Below are 18,315 nucleotides of genomic sequence, written 5' to 3'. Positions count from 1 at the left end.
TATCAAGAGCCAAAATGTAACAGGAATATTTTAACTGGAAACGTAACTTGAATTACATAGTAATGATGTCATTAATTACTGTCTGTATTCTCCTGCTTTCATTTTGACTAAATGATGTCATTCCGTGCATGTTAGCTGTCTGTCTCTAGAGAAAGACAGATCTATCTATCACACCAAAAGTGCATGCAAGAAATACCTGTGAAAACAGCATGATTAAAAGCACATAGAGACATGTAGAATTACTATTGATTTGAGGTGAAAGTAATGGGTTGCATGTTCTCATTATTAACTATCATTCTGTAAAGTGTAAGAGGTAAAAAGTATGTATTACCATGAAGCATATTTTATGAGACATTGGACACAAGTAAGATAAATGTCAGAGTGCAACATAATGTTTGTGAATACCGGGCTTCCAGGCTCATCTTAAAAATATTAAGTTCTTATCATATCTGATTTTTTCTGATATAGTTGTTTCACAACAATTTAAATAATTAATTAACGTAGCATAATTATTAATACACCTTGTGCATATAGATGACTATGATATAATACTTTTTATGTTTAAAAAAAATAAAAATAAAAATATACTTGAAATGGCCCCTGCCCCCCCCCCCCCCCCCCCTTTTTTTTTTTTTTTTTTTTAGATATTCATTAGATTGTAAGTTACTGTGTTATTCAAACAAGGCCTTTATAGCAATAATGACTATTTGTTCTAAATAGTTATGACACTGCACATTTGTTTTAAATCGGTTATCACACTCTGTTTTTAACTCTATGAACCTTTACATATATATTATTTTGTGTCAGGAACTCTGGTATGTGCTTTTTTCTCTATGATACCTTGCTGCTAATCAATAAAAGAAGCTAGCCTATGTTGGTTTTTCTTCTCATGCTAGGTTCAGACTGTCAGCTGCTAAGATGAAGTTGGCCAACTCAATGGTTGTGTTGTAATTTCCCCAACTACTGACTTAAGAGGGGTGCTCTCAGATTAACAACTAATAGGTTATACAACAAGAATCGAGTTGTAAGAGCGCTGAGACTAGCATCTGAACAGTCGTTATGCAACAGAATGTTGGCCAACTTTGTGCTGGTAGTTGGTAGTCAGAGCCTAGCATTACTCTAAACCAAGTAACAGTATGTGCGTAGCAACTACCATAATATTACATTAGGTATCTAGTAGCTATGGTTTAAAATGTGTTGGGGTATTACTAAACAAACATTCTTTTCCTTGCTTATATCAGAGATTATGTTACGTGGCACTATTTGCATGTACACGTATGTATTTACCAATTGGTTACTAATCAGTAGTTGACTATCAAACCATATCACTTGGCAGTCATATCATAATGTTAAGGTTGTATAGGTAACTCGTTAACTTCTAAAAAAGGCTTATTCCAGTGATTGGGTTATACTAATAGTGTTGAATAAGTGCCGGTACTGTACCGGTACTGGCATTTACGTTTAATTATATTTATCATGTTATTACTAATAGTATTAGTAAATTTGCTGAATGGTTCTTTTTTCATTTCCTTTTTTCTTTTTTTTTCTTTTTCTTTTTTAAATTAAGGCTTCCATTATAAACACTGAAATAGTTTACCAAAACAATCCAATCCTCTAACCAAATAGTTGTTCTGGAGGGGTCATTAAACATTTATTCATTCATTCATCTGTCCACATTCATTCTTTCATTCATTTCATTCATCTACATTCATTCATTCATTCACTCATTTCATAATTCATTCGTTCATTCATTCATTTACTCACTTATTCATAGTACATTCATTTCATTCATTCATTCACTCACTCATTCACTCACACATTTATTCATCATTAATTTCTGCATTCATTCATGTCTTCATTCATTCCAACCAAATGATCACTGGTTACACCTGCCTTGTTACAAGTACAATGTATTTGACAAGCAGTTTTAATGCACAGGGTGCGTGGTGGTTTTTAGACAAACGTGCTTTGCTTTGCTTTGCTTTGCTTTGCTTTGCTTTCCTTTGCTTTATCAGAGACTATATAATGTTGAGGGGTGGGATTTAGCTCACTTTTAGTCAGTGTGAAATTTTGGTTTTAAAATTTTTAGTGTCACAAGGACTCCATGTTTGCAAATATTTCGAGCCTGCCACCAACCCAGCGAGCCCTACTGTGCGTGTTCAGTAGAACAGAAGATACACTAAATGTTTTGCATGAAACCATGGAAAAGATTGCTATTCAAAACTGTGCTTTCCTATGATTTTGAGATATATGTTGACTGTGTCATTTCAAAGAATCAATGTAATTTTTACAAACAATTTTTACGAGCCATGTGGGCTCCTATGCTAGCCAAGCTAGAAAGTCCTATATGATTTGTGCAAGCCTCGGGCTCCCGAACTCTCCTCAAAATCACACACTGTGAGTGCTCGCTTAAGGTGCTTGTGTCACAGGATCGAACCACCGCAGTGGATCCATTCAGCTGATTGGGTTTTTTCTCATTCCAGTTAGTGCACCACAGCTGGTCAAAGGCTGTGGTATGTGCTTTCCTACCTGTGTGAAAGTGCATATAAAAGATTATTTCCTTCATTAGGAATCATGTAGCAGGTTTCCTCAAATGGCTTCAAGTCAGAATGACCAAATATTTGATATTCAATAGCCGATGTGCTCTAGTGGTGTCGTTAAATAAACAAACTTTCATTCATTCATTCATTCTTTCTCTCACTTGCTAAATTTGTTTTATTATTCATTTCTTCATTCTTCTTTTCATTCATTATTTTTTCATTCATTCCAACCAAATGGTCACTGGTTACACCTGCCTTGTCATAAGTACAATATATTAGACCATGTGTTTGGTGGTTTTTAGATAAACTTGATTTCCTTCCCTTCCTTTGCCTTATAGACTATATAAAGTTGAAAATGCGTGTGGCTAGAGGGCTAGCCTGCCTGCCGGCACTGTGAGCAACTTGTATAATAAACGTGCTGGGTCCTGCAGCCTGTTATACGTCTCATCTCAAGTTGTGCCAGAAGAGCTTCATTATCGGAGCTAACGGGAAATTGGAATTGATTTTTAAATCAGACAGAGTCCTTGCATCCTGACAACAAAAAACCCCACCAAACAAGTAGGGGAATCTCCATTTCCATTGAGCTGGCATTCATCACACTTCATGAGCTGATTTACTGCACAAAACCCAATGTGTCCATCCTTGAACAGCGTAAATCTATCTGTATTGGATATAATTACATTCGCTGACTTTGCTGCACTAGATTATATCTGTTATTGGTAATTGTTATCATCTGATAAAATACCAATGTGGCACTTTAAAAAAAAAATATATATATATATATATATATATTATTATTGTTGCACAATTGGGGTAAATAAATAATCTTGTCCACATGGTTTTGTTTTTGGTTAATAATTCCAGGTGAAAAATGTCAAATAAGGAGATCGGTTTCACACATCTTCATGCAAAAAATAAGCTTCACACCATTAAAAAATGAATCCAAATGATGAAAAGTTGGTGCAGAAAGACCAATCCATCTTGGGTTCACATTAAAGGAAAATGATGAATATTGGACTATTTCCTAGTTTCACCAGTTCAGTTTGATTGGCAACACATGTATCAACTAGTGTCCTACCTGTATCCTGTCTGTAGGAAAAATGCATTGAAGTTCCCTTGCTGTTAATAAGTCACGCAGACGAGTTTCCGCTCATGTCTTCACATGAGATAGTTAGCAGATATATAATTATTTCTCTTCCTTTTTTTTTTTTTTTTTTGTAGATTTTTATTAAGACCAATCAACCTGGCTAATATTGATGCTTTACTTTACACTTTACATGTGTTTGGAACAAACAATTGTTAATTTGCCCTTTTGCATGCACTGATAATTATTGGTTAGCAACCAATGACAAGTAACAGATATTGAGCTTCTTCTACATGATTTGTTCAACAGACAATGATGTTTAAGGATAGGAGATTAATATTTAGTTCCCGTTAGCATGTGATTTAAAGTAGAAAATAGTACAACAAAAAGATTAAGTATCAGTGTTCAATATAGTAATACCTTAAATTGCTCTCCATAATGTTCATAGTGAGGTCTGATTCAAGTAAATTGATAATGTGAACACATCATTCTGAGTACACTAGTGTTGATTCTCAAATAGAAAATTACAGTAATAGTTAGATGTTTGAAGTCACTGCATGATCCTTTAGTTTATGAGGTTACATTTACTTTTTCTGTTTAGCAAAACAAGTCTTGACCTTCTACAAACACCAGGATGATAAGAAACAAAAAGTATTTGTCAAAATTTATTATGCTAAGAAGTTGTAAGTAACACATGATTTAACGTTAAATACAAAACTGTCATAGACTGAAGGTTGTTTTACACTGGATATATCTAGTGTTAATGCTTGTAAGCTTTGATAAAAAACATTTAACATCCAATTTATTTGGATGTTACCAGACACGTCATCATGATAATTGGAAACTGATGACTATACACCCATATTCTATAACTACATGTATATGAAAACACCAGTGTTGTGAACATATTTCTGGAAGAGCGGTTAATAGAACTGTCTGATATACATACACATGAATGGTAAAAATGTGACTAGTGATAATTGGTCCCATGTGGGTGATAAAGGGATGGAATCACCTTACTGTTCCATTAATGTGTCATGTGGGGCAATTGTAAGAGATACAGTATATGTTACACGGGTTTCACAAGTAAAAACCTACATGTATGTGCATGCATTATAATGGGCAGCTGTGTACTTCTATCCTAGTTAATTCACTGTTAAACTTATACACACTTGTTGTTTAATGGTTTGTTAAAGCTTTCTGTAATGCAGATTTACATGTACATGCTAATGGTGAATGGTTCCATATTGCATTGTTATGTTATTTTGTTGGTACTGGACCAATTCCATTTGAAAGATAACTCTTAGTCATGGAGGATTCTGTTTTTACAGAAAATATTCCTTATTGAATTTCATATTTTTAACATTTTGTTTGGAGTGTGATTTGTTGAAAAACAAACTTTTCTGAAAGTATTTTGCAGCATGATTTGTTGAAAAGCGTTCCTGGAAGTAGTACTGTTACTGTGGAGAAGCCTTTCCAGAGGAAACTAGATATGTTTTCCTTTTTCCTTCTCAGTTCTTCACAGAAATCTGGTTTCCTTATATTTAAGAGCAAACACCTTCTGTTTTTGAAACGTTTTTCCTTCAGAAATGATAGTGTAAGCATGTGCAGTGTTCTAGCTGTGTTGGTATGTTTCTGTTTTTATTGGGGCTGGATTAACTCAGGTGATAGGTGTGATGTGTCACTGGATCAGTCACCCGTTACAGACTCGGGGTTTTTTCCACATCTCAACCAGTGTCCTATGACTGCATATATACAGAACAGCAAAAAGAAATTCATATATTAATTTAGGTTTTTTTTTTTTTTTTTTTAAATTATTTAGTTTAAATTCCATTAGTTTTTGGGGCTATATATTAAAATATCAATGTCTTGTGAATATTTTGGCACATTTTGACAGTCTATCTACTTAATTAATTGTATATTGAAAAAACATATGTGTTAAAATATTTGCATTTCTTTTGTTATTCAGCATGCATGTAGGGTATATCAAAGGTGTAGTGTGTCCTATCCATGGAAACTAAACTACATATAACAGATACCTTACTTTTTTTCAGTACGACTAAACTACATGTATGTTGTGACAACAGGTTCCCTCTCTCTTTCCCTCTGTCTCAACCAAGTGTCAAACTAACCATGTGTTAGACTCCAAATAATCGTGATTTAAAACATGCTGGTGTGTTGTTAAAAACAAATATTCCACTTCTCTCCTTTCCCGTTGTGAACATGATGATTGTGCCATGTTTCAGATCGGTCGCCCGATGTCGATATAGAGAGTGATGAGGAGGACATCCACGACTACAATGACCAGGACTACTCGTCCAACGACGAGATGAGCGACAGTGAACCCATGATGCTGGACGACGATGGACACACGCGGCCTCGGAAGACCAGTCGCGGCAAGGTCCGGCCCGTTACGTCAAGAGTAAGTTTATCATTTTATAATTACAAACTTCCCACCATTACAACACGAGTTGCGGCAAGGTCCGGCCTGTTACATCAAGAGTAAGTTTATCATTTTATAATTACAAACTTCCCATCATTATAATACGAGTCACGGCAAGGTCCGGCCCGTTACGTCAAGAGTAAGTTTCTCATTTTATAATTACAAACTTCCCACCATTACAACACGAGTTGCAGCAAGGTCTGGCCCGTTACGTCAAGAGTAAGTTTCTCATTTTATAATTACAAACTTCCCACCATTACAACACGAGTTGCAGCAAGGTCTGGCCCGTTACGTCAAGAGTAAGTTTCTCATTTTATAATTACAAACTTCCCACCATTACAACACGAGTTGTGGCAAGGTCTGGCCCGTTATGTCCAGAGTAAGTTTCTCATTTTATAATTACAAACTTCCCACCATTTTAACTAAATAGAAGTGTTGTTTGTAATTATTAAAATGTTTGTAATTTTTTGTGTGAATTTATCGATGTAATAGCAGTCACAAATTTAGTATAAAATAATTTTGCTACCCAATTTTATACAATTTGTAACCATTATATACTACTCAAAACAATTTAAGGGTCAGACGATATTTTCGACATTATTTTCTGAATGTCAATTATATTAGCTAGACCATAATGTCACGCATGGTATTGTTCCATTTTGACGAAAGTGGGTCTAAGAAACCCATAAATGAATTAAAATCCACTGTCATTGACACTGTCGACTAGTTCTAATGGCGAAAACATGCTTACATTTGCACGTAAATTAGGGCGAAAGTGAAAGGTCTGCTAAGTGCCCATAACTTGCTTTTTCACAAAGCGCTTCATTTGCACGCTTTGCACGTGTATTCCATGTTCCCAATGCTGAATTTCCGTATAATTGGAGCTTGCGTTCGTGTACGGTGCACACTCCAAATTCGACAATGGTACGACTTCAACTGACTATCGAAGATCAAGGAAGGGCTATTGCTTGGCTTCAGGATGGCAATACGCAAAGAAATGTTGCTCTGAGACTTGGTGTCAGTCAGAGTGTCGTTGGCCGACTGTGGCAACGGTACCAAGCAACGAATTCTGTTCGAAATCATCCACGTTCGGGAAGACCCCGAAGCACTACAAATAGAGAGGATCGCTACATCACCAATATGGCTCTACGTCAACGCACAACCACTGCACGCTGATTACGTGACAATCTGCGGACTGCGACTGGAACTCAAGTGTCTGATCAAACCATACGCAATCGTCTGAGAACCAATAATCTACGCTGCCGTCGCCAGGCTGTTCGACCACCACTCCTACCATGTCACAGAACGGCCAGACGTCACTGGTGCACGCTTCATCTGCGGTGGCAACGTGTTCAGTGGGGTCGAGTGATGTTCACTGATGAGTCCAGATTTAGTCTCCAGTTCAACGACGGTCGGGTTCGTGTCTACAGACGTCCTGGGGAGTGCTTCGCTGACGTTAACGTTAGACAACGTCACCGGTTCAGTGGTGGCAGCGTCATGGTGTGGGGCGGCATCTCTATCCACCACAGGACCCCCCTCTATGTGGTGGATGGCAATCTGAATGGAATCCGCTATCTGAATGAGATTATCCGGCCGTTGGTTCTCCCAGGCCTTCAGCAGATTGGCGGCGGGGCAGTTCTGCAGGATGACAATGCCAGACCCCACCGCGCCAGGGTGGTAACGGACTTTCTCAGACAATAAGGTATCGCCAGGATGGATTGGCCAGCATATTCGCCTGACTTGGCCCCAATAGAGCATGCTTGGGACGAATTAGGCAGGAGAGTTCGGGATAACCATGCCCCTCCGGCCAACCTTCATGATCTGGGTCAACTTCTTATGGCAGAGTGGCAGGCCATTCCCCAAGAGTTCTTCAGACGTCTGATCAACAGCATGAGGCAACGATGTGTCGAGTGTATTCGCGCCAGGGGTGGATTCACACACTATTAAACGAATGTTCTAATGTGTAAAATCCATGTTTGACAACCTTCAACTTTGACAGCATGTCATGTGACTTTCTTGTATACAGTGACGTTTATTTGTGTTTTTTTGTAAATATGGAACAATAAATAAAAAATTTGGTGTAGTTTACATCAATCTAATACACTCTGAAACTTATTTGGTAATAAATTTTTGACCCTTAAATTCTTTTGAGTAGTATACATGTACATTGATAAATTCACAAAAACTTACAAACAATTCTTATATAAAAAAAAAAACATTTTGTCATAAGCAGGCTTTAGTCAGCAATCTGATACATTTATACACTTGAATCCACTTGATAGTTTTACTGTTATCATTTGAATCCACTTTGTAGGAGTGCTCTCATCTCAAAATGGGGAGGGGGGGATGGCTCCATGTTTCATCCCCTTCAAAGAGTTAAATATACTCTGAAAACCCACAACATACAACAAATGATTGATCAAAGAAGAACAATTTTCTTTTTAAATTCCTCATTATACTAAGCAATTCTTAATCAGTTTACAAAAAACTTTCCGTTTAGCATTTTTTAAAATGAAATATTTTTATATTAAAAAGTTGCACTCCTATCCATGAAAAATCTTCAATCTGCCCATTATAAGTTAGAATCAGTGACTTGTTTGAATAGAAAATGAATTCAAGTCTTTTAACCTTTGTCTAAAACAGCTAGCTGCTACATGAATATTCTTCGTTTTTTTCTTTTGTAAAATGTATTCCTGCAAACAAACACATTGATCAGCTTTTGTGTTTTGTGACATTTAGCAGTAAATTTAATTTAAAACATCAAGTAAAGTTCATCTGTTATCTGTTAGTGCATTCAAAGAAGGAAGTACAATATGAGAAGTTCATGATGTTTGTGTCCTATTTAAATAGATACACTGATGAAAACTAATGACTTGTTGCAAGTTTTTAAATAGTGTTACAGAATTAATTCTGAAAAATACAGAATCAGCTTTATGTTCCTCTTTGCACCCAACAAAATATGTCATAAACAAAATACTAGCTTTGTTAGAATTAATATTATCCAAGACTACTGTGTTAACACAAGTTAAAGTCTGTTTTGTTTAACAACACCACTAGAGCACTTTGACTTATTAGTCATCGGCTATTGGATGTCAACCATTTGGTAAATTTGCAAATAGTCTTAGAGAGGAAACCCACTACATTTTTCTATTAGTAGCAAATGATCTGTTATATGCACCATCCCACAGACAGGATAGCACATACTATGGCCTTTAACATACCAGTTGTGGTGCACTAGCTTGTACCAGAAATAGCTCAATGGGCCCACTGATGGGGATCGATCCTAGACTGACAGCGCATCAAGTGGGCTACATCCCACTTAATAATAAAACATTATTAGTGTTTGGTTAATAGTATTCCAGAACCTTCAACAAAGGTGTTCAACAGTCATCAGTTTGTTTTATGTAAAGCATGTGTTTTTTTACTCCATATTCTAATATAGGCCTATGTCAAATCTCATTGATATTTTATTTTTATTTTCTTCTCCACAGCAACGAAATATTAAGCAAAAGTTTATTGCACTCTTGAAGAAGTTCAAGGTTTCAGAAGATGTAAGTGTCACATTTAAACTGGTACAGTATAAACCATTATATTGTATTAAATGACAAATATCATGACTTCTTCTTTCTTTTTTCTTTTTAAAAATTGTTTATGCATTTTGAATAGAAATTTGAATCTGTCACAGTTGTAAAATGTTGATGATACATTTGTGTTGGAAAGTGTACTGTTGATAATACATTATATTAGTTTTGTAAAGTGTACTGTTAATGATACACTAGTGTTTTAATGTGTACTGCTGATGAAACATTAGTTTTGGAAAGTACTGTTAAGAATACATTTGTTGTAGAGTGTACTGTTGATGGTACATTTGTGTTGTAATGTGTACTGTTGATGATACATTTGTTTTAATGTGTACTGTTGATGATACATTAATTTAGTAAAGTGTACTGTTGAGAATATACACTTATTGTAAAGTGTACTGTTGATGATACACTTGTGTTTTAATGTGTACTGTTGATGATATATTTGTGTTAAAGGTCTTGGACTCAGAAGCTGACCACGATCTCATTGACCCTGATGCAGCGCCGGCTGACATCGATGACCTTTTTGATGAGTTGGATGACCTCAGTGACAGTGGTCCAGAACTCGACACGCTGAGTGTCATGTCAACACCAAAGCCAAGGCTGAGGTATGCTTTAGGACAATTCTAATCTTCTTGGTTTGCTTAACCTTTAGACTACTGGATTAATTTTTTACAAAAACCACATTGAGTGGGTACAAGTTTATAATTTTTACTCCCATATATTCACTTAAATGTTTATAAATACATAAAATAAAGTTCATATACGAATCGGTAAGTATTGTTTTCGTGGGTTTTTGTAATTTTTATATTTTAGATAAGTTTAATGGTGATTAAAATTAAGCAAAAAATCGAAAAAGTTGTGTCTACATACGGGCATTTGTGGCCAGCTGTCCAGTATTTATGTCCATTATTCCGATAACGGTGGTTTTATGACCAGAACAAACTACGAATCATATCCCAATATTTGGTGATTTTTGTTGTTGGTAAAACAATCAAATTTATTATCAAATTAACTGTCACAATCAACTATCGATCCCTGAAAATGACCTCGACGTGCCACCATTGTTGTCAAGCGAAAATACTTGCCTAAAACCACTTTTTGAAATCAAAATTCCAATGTATTTTTCATTGGAAAAACACCAAACAAAAGCTACCATGCTATAAAATAAACTGTTTCTTGTTAAGTAAAAATGTTTTCGGTGAATGTCATGTGCAAAACAGCGGGAGATATGAATTGGGGAATATATGCACTGTATACAGTGTACAGTATGTCGACTGGCGTGACGTAGGGCGAGATATCTCACCTGTAGTAGTCAGAAGGTTAAGGACAATTCTAGTCTTCTCAGTATCCTTTAGAACAATTCCAGTCTTCTCAGTATCCTTTAGAACACTTCCAGTTTGTCTTGATTTTCTTAAGGACAATTCCAGTCTTCTTGGATGCTTTAGAACAATATAGTCTTCGCAGTTTATTTTAGAACAATTCCAGTCGTCTTGATATGCTTTAGAACAGTTCCAGTCTTCTCAGTATCCTTTAGAACAATTCCAGTTTGTCTTGATTTTCTTAAGGACAATTCCAGTCTTCTTGGATGCTTTTGAACAATATAGTCTTCTCAGTTTATTTTAGAACAATTCCAGTCTTCTTGATATGCTTTAGAATAATTCCAGTCTTCTTTGTATGCTTTAGAACAATTCCAGTCTTCTTGATATGCTTTAGAACAATTCCAGTCTTCATAGTATGCTTTAGAACAATTCCAGTCTTTTTGATATGCTTTAGAACAATTCCTGTCTTCTTGATATGCTTTAGAACAATTCCAGTCTTCTTGATATGCTTTAGAACAATTCCAGTCTTCTTAGTATGCTTTAGAACAATTCCAGTCTTCTTAGTATGCTTTAGAACAATTCTAGTCTTTGTATGCTTTAGAACAATTCCAGTCTTTTTAATACACTTTAGAACAATTCCAGTCTTCTTTGTATGCTTTAGAACAATTCCAGTCTTCTTGATATGCTTTAGAACAATTCCAGTCTTCATAGTATGCTTTAGAACAATTCCAGTCTTCTTGATATGCTTTAGAACAATTCCTGTCTTCTTGATATGCTTTAGAACAATTCCAGTCTTGATATGCTTTAGAACAATTCCAGTCTTCTTAGTATGCTTTAGAACAATTCCAGTCTTCTTTGTATGCTTTAGAACAATTCCAGTCTTCATAGTATGCTTTAGAACAATTCCAGTCTTCTTGATATGCTTTAAAACAATTCCTGTCTTCTCAGTATGCTTTAGAACAATTCCAGTCTTGTTAGTTTGTTTTAAGACAATTCCAGTCTTGTTAGTTTGTTTTAGGACAATTCCAGTCTTGTTAGTTTGTTTTAGGATAATTCCAGTCTTGTTAGTTTGTTTTAGGACAATTCCTGTCTTCTCAATATATTTTTAGATCACTTCCAGTCTTGCTAGTAAACTTTCTAGTTCTGCCAGAGGACAAAGGGTAAATTTACGTGTACTCTAAAATCTTGGAAAGTCATGGATACATTTTTATAATTTTTAGGCAGATTATAGTAAAAGAACTGTTGTTTAAAATTTGTCAAAGTGCATAAAATGCAGTGTTCAATTCCAAAAGATTTCAAACCCATAACCATTTAGTTTGGGCACTTATGATCTGGGTTTTTTTTCTTATTACATATCCTCAAATTATTTTCTGGCAGAAAGCCTGGCTTTCTATCAATTCCAGTCCTTGCAGTATATTTTAGATCAATTCCAGTCTTGTTAGTATGCTTTTGATCTGTTACAGTCTTCTCGGTATGTTTTAGATCAGTTCAGTCCTCTCAGTATATTTTAGATCAATTCCAGTCTTGTTAGTATGCTTTTGATCAGTTCCAGTCTTCTCGGTATGTTTTAGATCAGTTCAGTCCTCTCAGTATATTTTAGATCAATTCCAGTCTTGTTAGTATGCTTTTGATCAGTTCCAGTCTTCTTGGTATGTTTTAGATCAGTTCAGTCCTCTCAGTATATTTTAGATCAATTCCAGTCTTGTTAGTATGCTTTTGATCAGTTCCAGTCTTCCCGGTATGTTTTAGATCAATTTCAGTTTTGTTAGTATAATTAAGTATCTATTTCTATTTTCTCTTAAAATTTAATTTAGTGTTACATTTCAGATGTTTAATACAAATAAAAAGTATTCATATAATTTTTAATGAAAATTGCAAACAAAATTTATCACGAAACTAAATAAAGTATTAAAATTTTACAGAATTTTAATTGTAATACATAATTTCTCGTTTTACTATATGTAAACAATTGTATTGAATCTTTTAAAAAGATATTTGATTACTATTCTTTTTAGACCCTTTTTTACTGTGAGCCGTTCCTCTAACTCTCAGGATTTTGAACCACCTCGGTCTCAAGTAAGTTTGCTTGTTGTGAAGCGTTATTGTTCAGAGATATCCATTGATGCATTGTGTAACTAGGGTTATTTTGTACGTAGTCTGAAGTAAATTAATTTCCTCAGTAGTTTGCATCTGTTTTTATAATTATTTTAGTTTTTATTGTATAAAGTAGTTCGGTTCCTAACAGTTTTAGAGTTTTAGAAATTATTGTCATAATTAATGTATAGGATGAAAGTAGTTACACTAGTATATGGTGTATGATATGAGTATGTGTCGTGCTATTTCATGTTGTTTTTTAATCAAAAAATATTTTCATGTCAAAATAAGATTTTTATAAACTGAGCAGATAAGATAAGATAACTCAGTAAAGATAAGATTTTCATGCTTTATGGTTGATGTGGAAATAGTATTGGATAAAAATACATGAAATAGTTTATTTATTCTATACATATTTTGTCAAATATCCAACTATTGCTAAGCAAGTTGCTAATGACAGGAGTAAATCTGCTATATTTCTTTGCCAGATTATGAAGTATTGCAGTGCATTTTCTTTTCTTTTTTATATGGTTAAATGGATCTAGCAGATAATTGTTTGAGTGTAGCCCACTCTATAAATATAATACATATCTTGATGTCGATTTATTAACAGTTTTAGAAACTTTCTTTTTAATTTTAAATCAAGCAATAATGTTGGCTATGTATGAAATATTTACAAGATGATGTAAAAGTAACCTTTAAAGTAAATGATTATGTAGAATAAATATTAATAAACCAGTGTTCTAAATCTGCTTACAAACATTGAATTATGCAAGTTTCATGTGTATCCCAAACTACCATAATGCCATAAAATCACAAGTGAAAATATTAAAAGAATGAAACTCATTTTGGAAACTATACGTATGATTTCTGTATTTTCATTGCAGTAAAAAAACAAAATAAATTAATTAAATATAAATTTTTGTAGATATATTTCATGATTATATATAATATGTAATAAATATATTTGTTGTTTTTGTTACGTTTAATATAATGTTGTTGAAACTAATTACCAATGTTTAGTGTAAAAGATACTTAAGTATTGTGTCGTCAAATGCCAACTTGGTAATTTAATCAAGTCAGGCATCGCAAGCATGCAATGTGTTGTCAGTTGCTTCAGCTAGATATCATGTATTTTGTACTGTAAAACCAGAACGATTACACATGTAGTTGATGTTTTTGTTTACTTGTATATGTGAATCGACAGAAGGGATTTGATTTTACTGTTATTGCCAACCCCACATTTTCTCTGCCAAGTATCAGAGTTATGCATGTTAAAGATATATTATTTTTTAATTTCTCACCATGTATATTTACTTCAAGACATTCAGCAATCAAATTAAATCATAATAAGAAATATAAAGCAAGTAGATTATTTTTATAGCTATATAATTGATTTCTTGAATTATATTCTATAGTCCATCCCATCCTCCTACAACAATATTTTTTGTATATAATTTCAGTTTTGTTTGATGTATGAAGAAAAGTAAAAGTGTTTCAGAAATAACAAAAAAAGTACTATTTTTGTGTTCAATTTAGAAAACAGTCAGCTCAGAAATAAATAACTTGTAGTAAATACCATAGTATGATAAAAGGCATTCCCTGTGTGAAGGATTATAGTCTTTGTACAAGATACAGCATCCTAGATTTTATGTCTTAATTTTGTGAGCATATTGCTTTTCTGACTGACATCTTTAATTACCTTTATATCCAAGTAAGGTTCAAGCACACTGTCCTAGGCACACACCCCAGCTGTTTGGACTGCCTGTCAAGGGTAGTGAGTTGGTTAATGTTCAGTTGTTAGTGGCTAGTGAGAACAAAGTTGGTGCAGTGGTCTTCTCGTTGATATTCACTTCTGTATGGGAGCTGGTATCGGGATACAATTCAATTCTTTATTGAAACTTTGAGCAATAACTGCTCATACCCAGGGGAGCAGGTCAACTCGCCCCAAAACCAACTCGCCCTCAACGCAGTTGGTCAACTCGCCCCACACTGTTTAGTCAACTCATATCATTGCCATTTTCTTAATTAATATACCAATATTTTAAGAAATAATGTGCATTAAATATTGTTGAATATGCAGACCAGTCGGAGTCCAAAATCTTGCCTGATCATTACTTTAAGGAAATAAGGGACAAACCCACAAACATCATTAAAATAGACTTGACAGTTCATTGAATTTGTAATAGATTATTATTTATCTCTAAACCTAATACCTCTTAAACTGGACATTTTGCTTGGTCTTGTGCATCCAGCCAGTGCACCACGACTGGTATATCAAAGGCCATGGCATGTGCTATTCTGTCAGTGAGATGGTGCATATAAAAGATCCCTTGCTACTAGTGGAAAAATATAACAGGTTTCCTCTCTATAACTGTGTCAAAATGACCATGTTTTTTACATCCAGTAGCCAATGATTATTAATAAATCAATGTGCTCTAGTGGTGTCGTTAACAAAACAAACTTAAACAAACTTTGGTCTTGTGGGTGTCTGATTTAGATGGGTTTTACTGTATATTAAGCAACAGATGCTCATCCATACTATCAAGCCATTTTGTCATGTTTCACCTGGGGTCAGAGTATGAAATAGTTATAATGTCCATCATTGGCCAGTAATGCTACATGTAGATGCCAGATGTTACAGTGTTTGATTTTGACCTGTAGATCATTGAAGTTAAGAATAGAATAAAATGTGGTGTTGGCAATACAAGAAGCGTTATTGTTGCTTTTTTTTTTCTTTTTTTTTTAGTAAAGAATTGTGCATGCATGCGGTTTGATCAGTTTCAGTTTAATTGTATTCTGGAAGCACATTTGGCACTGTTCAGTAAATATATACATTTATACAACATGCACAGTGTAGAGACCGAACATGTTTAGCACTGTTCAGCATATACAGACATGCAAATTTGCGAGTTAAAACAAATTTGGCACTGTTTAACATTATCATCATGCATAATGTAGAGCTAAAAAATTAATATTTTGGCACTGTTCAATGTATACAGCATGTATACTATAGTATAATCTACCATATACATTGTAGTTACTGTAGAAATAACTTTGGCACTGTTTAATGTATACAACATGCATAATGTAGAGCTAGAAGCAACTTGGCACAATTTAGTGTATGTATACAATATATTTGTCATATTTGCATATATAAGGCAGAACTATAAGCAAATTTGACAGTGTTTAATGATATACAGCATACATGTGTGATATCGAGTTGGAACTGAGGTTGACAGACTCTCAGAGTACATGCATAATACAGTAGTTACTGCTGCTAATTTGATAGATATTTTCTGCAACGTTTCAGGAGCCCTTGAAATTGAGTGACGACAGTTCACCTAATTTGACACCACCTACATGTAATTTGACACCACCCACTTGTAATATGACAAATGTTGCAAAGAGGACTGATGTAGATATAAATGTTGTAAGTACTGCTAGTTCATGCAAAGCTAACTCTCTATAACTAACCTTCGTTTTGCTGCTTCCAGCAACTCGGTTCATTTGGGATTTCAGAACACTCTTTCTTTCATCTGGGTTTTTTTCCCCCTTTGGATAAGGTAATATTGTTGCTATTTAGTATACTCATAATGTATATGTGTCACAGCAGTGATTGTATAGCTTGAAGCAGTACCTATATATACATGTAATTACGCCAGTATATACAGTTAGCAGTGGCAATGCACCATTTACCGAGATTTCAGACAGTATAATGACTGTATTTTAAAAGTAATAATCACAATCTTTGCTATATCTGCATGTATGCCATCTTTTTGCATCGTTTACCAAACTAATCTTTTTGGCTGCCATTTAAAAACAACTCATCATGTAGCCCACTGTCAGTTGGAAACAAAACAGAAACAGAACAAGTCCATGATACTAATAATTACATGCACTGTGTTATTAAACAAAAATTATTTACAATACAACATTCTGTTTGTATAAATGATTAAACTTAAATTTACACAAAACTACCTTTTTAACATGTCCCACTTTACTTGATAACTGTATGAATAGAGTATGTATAATTGTATAGTTGAATGAATCATATGATTGTGTTAAAAACCTGTGGCATGTAGTATATTGAGTACATCAGTTGTGATTTATTTGTTCTATTTACATTTTTATTTGGTCAATTCCATACAGACAAGTTAATAATTGTGTTCACACACAACGTTTGCAACATTTTGAAGTGGCAAGTGGGATATATTAATATACATGCAAGCACAGTTATTATTTGTTCATTTAATTAATCTAACTGCATGTGTTATGTAGTTTATTGTTCTGTGTTCATCACACTAATTATGTGATTAATATGTCAAGTATAGGCAGTGGCTTCCCACTATTGGTTAAGGTTGAGATACAAATTTGGGGTCATTTTTCGCACTGCAGTAATTTGACGTAATCATTATTATTTAATTACCCGGTACTTGTTTCAGTGACAGGCAAGACATTTTGCACTGCAGTAGAATTTTAAAAAACCCAATAATAATGTGCATTAGTGGTCACTGATTTTGGTTCAGGGTGGGTGACTATTTAAAGCAGTTAATATGCTTTGTAAAGGTATTATATTTTGACGAAACACAAAATTCTCCTTATGGTATAGTTGCTTTTCTTAAAATGAAATTTACTAAAACCTAAATACTATTCACTATAGCCTAAAGACTTGTATATGATAATGGTTGACTTGTTTCCTGTATTTATGGTATTTAAGAAAGAAAAAACCCCTACATTTGTCATAATTGTAAAATGAAATAAAAATAGAGATAAAATTTTTTAGTTGAACCATAAAATAAAGAAATAAAATGTTGGTGTCTGTTATAATCAAGGATAATTTTGGATTTATTTGGTTTGGTTTGGAATGATGTAAGCAAAACAAAGCAAAAAACCCATAAAAAAACTTTTAAAAACCCCAACAAACAAACGAACAAAAATGTGAGGCAACTTTTAAAATATAAAATAAGTAAATAAAAATTACTTTTCTAAAATGATGCAATACATAACTTTATAAGTAACCTCATAGTTGAATATCAGTTTACGTGAGAGCAAGAATTATTTTATGTATAATGGGATTTTTTTCATTAGTTCACATCTGTTAGTATACTGTAATAAAACTGCAAACATAATGTCATTGCTTAATGCATTGTACCGGGTATAAGAGATGGCTTTGTAAGCTGAAAAATACCTGTATACAATCCTTTCATATTTATATTAAATTATAATCAGTAAAATATATTGCCAAACA

General features: G+C 34.0%; 1 protein-coding gene across 2 annotated transcripts in view; it reads left to right on the top strand.

Annotated features, from left to right (window-relative positions):
* Positions 1-18,315, top strand: part of LOC121371520 (phosphofurin acidic cluster sorting protein 2-like) — a 111,464-nt gene that overhangs the window by 67,670 nt on the left and 25,479 nt on the right. For both annotated transcript variants that reach the window (XM_041497468.1, XM_041497467.1), the window contains exons 6-10: positions 5,871-6,046; positions 9,559-9,618; positions 10,105-10,256; positions 12,986-13,046; positions 16,378-16,497. In XM_041497468.1, coding sequence (XP_041353402.1) covers positions 5,871-6,046; positions 9,559-9,618; positions 10,105-10,256; positions 12,986-13,046; positions 16,378-16,497 — 569 coding nt within the window. The remainder of the gene's footprint in view (positions 1-5,870; positions 6,047-9,558; positions 9,619-10,104; positions 10,257-12,985; positions 13,047-16,377; positions 16,498-18,315) is intronic.

The sequence above is a fragment of the Gigantopelta aegis genome, chromosome 4, assembly GCF_016097555.1.
Source record: "Gigantopelta aegis isolate Gae_Host chromosome 4, Gae_host_genome, whole genome shotgun sequence".
NCBI lineage: Eukaryota > Metazoa > Mollusca > Gastropoda > Neomphalida > Peltospiridae > Gigantopelta > Gigantopelta aegis.
The sequence above is the reverse complement of the archived record's forward strand: the minus strand, read 5'-3'. Positions and strand labels throughout refer to the sequence as shown.